At 39.8% G+C, this 8,597-nt stretch overlaps 1 protein-coding gene across 6 annotated transcripts in view; it reads right to left on the reverse strand.

Moving 5' to 3' along the window:
- The window catches only part of LOC102300963 (Na(+)/H(+) exchange regulatory cofactor NHE-RF3-like), a 19,852-nt gene that overhangs the window by 2,655 nt on the left and 8,600 nt on the right, over nt 1-8,597 (reverse strand). For all 6 annotated transcript variants that reach the window (XM_005937121.2, XM_042226783.1, XM_005937122.2 and 3 more), the window contains 5 exons: nt 8,374-8,506; nt 7,889-8,025; nt 7,594-7,801; nt 3,373-3,569; nt 3,116-3,286 (listed from right to left, as the gene is read on the reverse strand). In XM_005937121.2, the coding sequence (XP_005937183.1) occupies nt 3,116-3,286; nt 3,373-3,569; nt 7,594-7,801; nt 7,889-8,025; nt 8,374-8,506 (846 nt within the window). The remainder of the gene's footprint in view (nt 1-3,115; nt 3,287-3,372; nt 3,570-7,593; nt 7,802-7,888; nt 8,026-8,373; nt 8,507-8,597) is intronic.

Consider the following 8,597-nt stretch of genomic DNA (forward strand, 5'->3'; position numbering starts at 1 on the left):
AGATAGATAGATAGATAGATAGATAGATAGATAGATAGATAGATAGATAGATAGATAGATAGATAGATAGATAGATAGATAGATAGATAGATAGATAGCTTGTCTATAAAAGGTGTCTTTAAAAGCTGTCTGGACTCCTGGTGAAACATTTGCCCAAACACCCTGGAGAGGACACAGGCACAGGAAAGAAAGGTGAGTAATCACATCTTAGTCACTTCTTTGCACCACATTATTTTTAGATTTTCACACACTTGCATTAGTTCTCCTTACTGGTAAACCTTATTTGCTCTCAATCCCAATTCCTTTCTCCTCACAGACAACCACCACATTTCTTGATGAGGAGCAGCTGTGCGGGACCTGGAACAAAGGCTACCAACTGATTTTAAAATACGCAATAAATATTCAATAAATAATTAAACTTCTTGTGTGCAAATGTTCTTCATGTGCAAATCTATGCTTACAGTGCGATGCTAAATAAAGTGCTAGATAAGGTGCTTTTAATAAAGTGAAAGGTGTGCTCCTAAAGTGCTATACAAATTATAATATAAACAGTAGTAAGGGAGTCCTCTTCCTTACAGAGGCCAATGACTAGAGAGTGATAGAACCACTATCCAGGATGAAATGACAAAGATCCATGAGTACATCAGGAAGATGGCAACAACTGATCGTCTGCTTAGTGAATACCTCAGGCAGCAGAAACCCATGGTATGTACCACTAGCAGATAGAAAACATAGCTGATATCGAGAAATCCTACCAATGACTGAACAAAAAAGGACTAAAAGATAAAACAGTCATGGCAACAAAGGAACAAGTTCTAAGCACAAGTTCAATAGATGCTCGGTCTACCACACGAGGCAAAACCCCAAGGTGCAGACTGTGCAAAGATGCCTCTAAGACAATCCAGCACATAACAAGGGTGCAAGATGCTAGCAGGCAGTCTGACACAGTATACAGGAACATGGACTGGAAGCCCCAAGCTCAAAATGGCCCCTTAATAGTGATTGACTGATCATATTTAAGATAAATTTATTGACTTATTTGAGGAGGACTGTAGAAAGACATCTAATACACATTGACGCTTTTGATTGAAGTTAATGAAGTTAACTCACGAAGATTGGAGATAACTAGTTTGAAAATGTATCTGCAGTATACTTATTCTAGTAACCATCTGCATTAATAATACCTCTACAGATGGTTATGAATATTTTTTTCTCTAATGGTTAAAAATTTATTTGTGAAGAAATTCATGGAATGCTTGGCTGACTCTTGGTGACCCTGGCTACAGTGGTGAAAAGAAAGCTTTGGTTGTTCTCAATTTTTTCAATCAGTGATGAATGAGATGCCACAGCTTTACAGAAGGCTTTTCTCTAGTAGAGCAAACTATGGTTCCAGGCTATCTAAAGATCTTGCGGGACACCATTTCAACTCAAGCTTACTTACATCTACTTTCAAGCGCACATTTGAGAGTTAGAACAGTTCTTTCAGTGCAAAAGAAGAATAAAATTAAAGTTAACAAAAAAGAATGTATATAAACAGAAAAAATTTTAGGATGTATATACAAATGTGTCCATAACAGCAAATACAATTGTTTTCATGTTGATATAAATATCAATTGTAACCGCAGTTGTAAACATGAGATGACTAGAGGGAGGGAGAGTACCACTGAATATCATTTAAATTCACATCCTTCTGCATTTCCTGTTAAAGTAAGGCATTTCTCAGTAGTGATACATTTAGTCTCCAATACTTGAAATGCTTATCTGTTCCCAAGCTTATTTTGTGTGTTACGGTAAATTTCGAGGTAAATTCTCCTGGGATACATGGGACAAAAAAAAAAAAATTGCTTTCTCTGGGATGACAGTACAACTACCAGTGTTTCTCCCTCACCCCCTAAAATGGCTTACTTTTTCTGGATATGTGTTCTTTGTCTACAGGTAGTCTATTCAGTTCTTGTCCACTTTTAGAGTTAAAGCCTAGCTGTATTAGAATTATCCCTTTACGTTACTCAGCCAAAAGAGAAGTGAGTTTTTGAAAGAATTGTGGGTAACCTTTGTTAGGTACATATAGGTTAAATGCAGCCACTCTTACATTCTCTACTGAGTCCACTATCATACCAAAGTGGTCTTTATTGTCTTTGACCAGATCCTTCACTTTGCCAGTATACTGATTTGTTAAAAGGAAATACATCAGTAGATAATCTAATCCAAATACACAAAATCATGGGGTTTCTAAGATGGCATACGAAATTATAATATTAAGAAATAATTTTGGTAAATAAATTAATATTTTCACGTGTTAGAATGTTACGGGGCGTGGTCTGTGGCACCGCTGCGGGGAAGCTCACACACCGGAGCTGCATCAGCTTACCACGCCTTCCCTGCATTAAAGTCTGTACTGGATCCTGGGTGTTTGCTGTTGTTGTCGTTGGGGTGTGTGGCTGGCAGCTGAAAAACTGCAGCCGTGTGCGTGTAGTTACAATAACCATAATAAAGAAAAGTGTTAAAAATGTGCAATATGTGGTCGGGTCTGCCACGTGTTGTCTACATAGAACCAAAAACTCTTTTAGACGCATTAGAGATTCAACGGAAAATGCTCTAAAATTTTGACTAACGGGAACATTTGAGGAACATTTGAATAACTTACTCAAGTTTGTGGACACAAGTTTGTGGACACAAACTTAAGTAGAGTAGGTCCTGAAAATGAATGATGATGAATGAATTTTTGTTTTGTTAAATGCAATAAAAAAGTTAAATGACAACAGCATTTTTCTTTAATTGATGCATATCCATGCATCTACTTTGGGCAACTAAGGTGTGAGTGTGTGAATGTTGAAAAGTGTTTAGGCATAGTTGCATGAATGTGTGTGTGACTGGGTGAATGAGGGACTGCTTTGAGTGCCTTAGTAGAAAGGCACAATGTAAGTAAGGTCTGTTAAACATGTAATGCAAGCAAAATTGCACATTTAGAAACATCTAAATATTCACAAAGCATTACTAGCTTTGCAAATCCCATTAAATACCACCTTTCTAGACATTATGATGACTCAACATTTTACACTGCATGCCATGTTCTCACACATTCATGTCTAACTTCAGTAAAACAGTGAGGTCCTACCTGTATCCTTACGGTTTCTGGCATTTCTGCGACATAACCTGAGTAGAAACCAGAGTCAGCCTCCTCTCTGTCCTGATTATACTTTGTGGGTTTTCTTAGAGGAGCGTCCTCCCAGTTCTTTATGCAGTGGTGAGAACAGTCTTCATGGAATAACAGAGGAGAAATGCCTAACTGCAGGAGAACAGAAAGCAGTTCACCCCTTACACACTACGTGTTATACTATATTTGTGTGACTGTATTGATATGATTGTACTTGCCTCTCTGTAAAAGTCTCTTCCTGGAATAGATATAGCTGTAAGCGAGACTTTATCCCCACTCTGTCTAATCTTTCTAACAATGTCTTCATGCTCCATGGACTCAATAGGTTCCCCATTGACAGCAAGCAGCAGGTCTCCATCCTCCATTCCTGCACCCTGAGCTGGACTCCCCACATCCACTTCTCTCAGCACATGAACTGCAGGGTCACAGAAGATTATTATTAGATTTATTACTGTTTCCTGAAATATATTTATATATTCCTAACTTTGAGAAATATATGAATTGATTACATCTGGATTACATCTTGATTTACTTTGTATAGATAGTTAAGCCTGGGCAAGGCTTAGCTCCATCTTCCAAACAGCCTGTCTCGCCCACCCAGCAGTGAATTACAGTAAAGGAAACAAAAGTATGACTTCTAATTCTGATTAGTTGGGCAGCTGACAGTCTGCCCTCCAAGTGTCCCACTGCACACTATCCTAATGAGATCGAAGATCAGTCATCAGAGGCATAAAGAAAAGCAACTTTTTTATAAAGTTGCTTTAGTGTTTAGTGTTGCTTTAGTGTTGCTTTAGTGTTGCTTTAGCCATTTAGTGTTTTCTGTTTTTAAAGTGTTGAACGTAGGAATAAAAGCATTACAATAATTGTAATATTAAACAAAAGTACCGGACAAAATAAAAGCATGAATAACAGTACAAAACACAATTAAACATGAGTTAATAAAATCAACATGTCACAGTGGGTTGAAAGCTAAGTAGAAGTGGGTCTTAACAAGTCAGTCTAATGTGTACTTTCCGCAATTTGTGAGCTGCAATGGGAAAAGACCTGTCCCTCTTGAACGTCCACTGTGTACTTGCAGATGGTGAACTGAACTAAGGGCACAGGACGGGAATACAAGTGCATTAGCTCAGAGAAGTAGGATGAATTTAAGGGCTTTAAGAACCAGAGTAATATAGTCTCTCTTATATGTTCCAGTTAAAAGTCATGTGGCACCAGCTGCAGGGAGGACTGGCTAGCACCAAATGGACTGGTTCTTGTATAGCACTGTTCTACTCTTTGTAAGCATTCAAAACCCTATAGATGGCCCTGGTAGATGACCTGCTCTTCCTCCTGTGCTACAGCAACCTCCCAAACACAAAGAGATGCAGTAATCTAACCGAGCTGTCATAAAGGCATTATTTTAAAGTGATCTTTCAACACAATGTTTTTGTTTTATCTTTATCAGTTGCCTCAGCTGAAAGAAACTGCATTACACCACTGCACAGAAATCCACAGTAATTTTAGACTTTTAGACTGTCACATCTAAAATTACTGTCTAGGGTCCATGTGTACAGGAAAAAACCCAACAGTGCAACAGCAGGACCAAATACAATAACCTATGTTTCATTATAATTCAGTAAGTTCAGAGCTGTCAGTGCTTTTAGTTCCTCAAGACACTCAGTTTGTATGCAAGTCTGTATAAAGTAGACATCCTTCCATATTCACATGAAGAGGGAACAAAGGAAAGCAGTTTTGTGCTTTCTAAGAATGGAACTGAAGAGCATCAGAGAAAAAATAACAGAAAAAATGGCAGACGCCCAACTACTGAGCCCTAATTATATTTACAGTATTCATTTACTGTGTCTAGGTATTTGCTAGTTTAGCTTAGCTCGTAGCTGGCTTGCTAGCAACATGGCTTCTTCAACTGTTCTTCCTGCATCTTCCTGCTCAGTCTGTGAGATGTTTAGCTACTCTTTGGCCTCGTTGTACAATACTTGAATTAAATAAAGCCTGTTTACTGCTCTGAAGGTCAGGATCACTGAATTGGAAACCTGGCTCCGCACCCTTGAAAATCCCTATAGCCAATCTAACTTCAGGCCAGGAACAAACTCTGTTTATTGGCAATTCTGTTCCAGGTGCCAGAGCAGGTGAGACTGAAGGAACCCTGAAGTTGCTGGCTAAATGTAAAGGTAGATTTTGTAAAATTAGAATTCATGTTAGCAGCAATGACACCTGGTTACATCAATCGTAGATCACTAAAACTAATATTAAATTGGTGTGTAACTTTGCTAAACAATCTCAGACTATGTATTTTTCTCTGGTCCCCTCCCCAATCAGATCAGGAGTGACATGTTTAGCTGCATGTTCTCCTTAACTGCTGTCTGTCTGAGTCGTTTCCAAAAAACAATTTGGGTTTTATAGGTAAGACCATTAGGTGCAACAGTATCCTTCCCACTTTGGACAGAGCAGCTCTAGGTTTCTCAAAATATGGCCAAATTTATTAAACCTGCCAAAATGTGACTATCCAGAATTGGGACCAGGAAGCAGACTTACAGTCTTACACATCTCTCTGCAGCTTCTCTTCTCCTGTCATCAAACAATTTAAGCATAAAAAAATCCCAAAGAAAGAACAATAGAATATCCACAGCTGCGCCAAAGAGTAAAACAGTTGAATGTGGATTATTAAACATTAGGCCTCTCTCTTCTAACTCTTCTAAGCTTTTGACAGTGGGTTGGGAAGCTTGAAAAGTCACTAAATATGGCACACACCTCCAATGTAGTGATGTGTCGGTCGCGAACAAAATGGCTCTTGGAGCCGGATCTTTGACGCGAACGACACGAGCCGGCCCCTTATCGCGAGCTGGCCACTTATTGCGAGCCGTGTTTTTTTTTTCTTTTTCTTTCTCGTACTCTAATGAACATATCCTTGGAATTTCACCAGATCAACATAATCTGCGCTGAGTGGAATCAAGAGACCTCAGTCATGTTAAAATGCGAAGCTTTTCACGTTTCGTGAAACGGGTGGTCGTGGCCGCACGTCGAGTTTCAATCATTTGCCAAGAATTACAAAACTGCTATAACTCAAAGACACATTGTCCAATCCCTCTCACACTTTACAGGCACTATGACAGTCGTGCCTCAAATGGACTGATGTGCCATTTGTCAGCAATGGTTAGAGCGCCACTTTGTGGAAAGAGGAAGTGTACAAAAAGCTAAAATCGTCATTGATCTAGATGACATTTTGACTGGTGGTGCAATACATTATATGCTTGAGTGTGACATTAGATTGAACGGTAATCTCCATCGCCACCTGTTGGGCATGGCTGGGTGCGAGGGCCCTTCCAAAGCTGCTTCCAGCTTTAATTGGATTTAGGATTTTTGGCTTTTTCTCTGCTCATTTTTGTCTTGTTAGAGTATATATTTTAGAAGATTTCGATTTCCATTGTATCCTACTGGACTTGGCTTTCTCCTATTGGGTTATAGCAACACGGAAGAGATAAGGACAGCGGTGGCAAAGGTGTCCTCATATTCTCCAGTGTTTTTCTTCTCAAAGATTAGAACAAAATCAGCATTAGCTCAGAGTAGGTTAGTTAGATAAGTATCATTTAAGTGCCCACCCCCGCCCCAGCTGGGGTTCAGCTTCACAAACCTTATAAACCAGTTAGGCCCTGCCATCTGTTTCTCATCCCATGGTGTTTGATATTATCTGTTACTGCGACTTGATAAGCAAGCTTTCTGATGTCCTGATGCATGCTCAATCATCCAGGTAAGTAAATCCCCAAAAGTTGATTCTGTTCATCTGGATGTAGCGATTTCAGTGGGAGAAAGGTTTTATCACTGATCCAAGTGACTTCATCAGTCTCAGCTGACTGCAGGTTTCCCCAACCTTATACACAGTACCTTTGCACAGTGACTGAAACTAGCACCACTGATGAACAATGGACTGTCAAGGTCAGTTTCTTGATCATTAATATGCAAATTGTCATGACCATTGATCAACAAGACCATTCATCATTGATCAATGGCCATGAGTACCATTCACAGAGAGTTGAAGAATGGCTGCAAGCAAAGCATTGTGAGATGGTGACAGATGTATCCTTGTGCCTCCCCTTTTCACATAAATGGCCTCCTTGATTCCCTGCTCAAACCAGCGTTCTTTCCTGTCCATGATGTCTACATCCTCATTATTGAAAAAGTGTCCACTGGCCCACAAAAGTTTTGCGAGATCTCGCAAAACAAACTCGGGATCTCGCAAAACTTTTGTGAACTCTCGCAAAACAAACTCGGGATCTCGCAAAAGTTTTGCGAGATCTCGCAAAGCTCCGTCTTAATTTTTTTTTCTCCCATGTCCCCTGCGGGGCTTCGTACTATATAAATAAAGCTGAATTGAAATCAGCTCAATTGAAAATAAAGTGGGATCCTATATCCTTTCATAAACTTTCCATTAATATGTCTCTCACCTTTTTGTTGTGTGCTTGCCAGCTTTTCTTGTCTCAACAGGAAGCCATATCCATCACTTCCCTTCACCAGATTCATGGTCTTAGCTTTGTGGGGGAGGCTGCAGCTTTGTGCCACCACAGGCATGATGGGAATTTTCCTTCTGATATAGCATGACTCACTGTCACTGTCAATAACAAGCACTGTCACTGAATCCCCACTCTTCTTCACCTGAGGGCCAAACACACCAGACAGTAATGCACATTCAGTGTAACAGAGCACACACATCAATTCTGACTGAGAGAAGAGGATCCGTACAGTTCTGATGAGAGCTGAGTATCTGAGAGTGGACACCATCAGTCCATTAATCCAGATCAGTCTGTCACCACTGAAGATACCCGCTTTCTCTGCTGGACCATCAATAACTGTTCTCACCATATATTGATTCTTTTCACCTGTTGAGACATCCACAGTCTGTCCACAGTCAAAATCTACTCAATAATGCTTGATGAAAGAAAAAACAAAACTGTTGTATATTATAAGTAATCAGCAGAAATAATTAAATAGTTGCACATTTTGGGAACCATTAGATCACTTTTGTGATTTGATGGTTCTGGTCTATGTCCTAATGATACATAGACTAGAACCAGGGGAAACTGTTCATCTAAACTGAGTTTGAACTTTAGCACTGGAACTTCTTGGCTTTCTTGTAAAATAGTTAGAAGGTACAGTGACTTCAGGGGAGCTGTTTGTGATTGTGAGTAGTTAGCACTTGTCACAGATAGTGACAGCAAAAGAAATACCATCGACTGAGACAATAGTCATTCCTAGGCCATGCTTTGGCTGTTTTTGGATGTGACATAGCCTGGGTCGAGACCAGCGATCCCCTTTGGTGGCATTGGCCAGGAATTTTAGGTCCACGCCCATAGACACTGCCTGGAAAAAGGAGAAAGGAGACATCTGCAAGATTCTGTGACCCGAAATATGTGGTTCTGGATTCATTCTTCCAGAATCTAAAGTTCAGAAC

Source organism: Haplochromis burtoni, unplaced genomic scaffold (assembly GCF_018398535.1).
Source record: "Haplochromis burtoni strain Fernald_Lab_line unplaced genomic scaffold, NCSU_Asbu1 Contig_227, whole genome shotgun sequence".
Lineage (NCBI taxonomy): Eukaryota > Metazoa > Chordata > Actinopteri > Cichliformes > Cichlidae > Haplochromis > Haplochromis burtoni.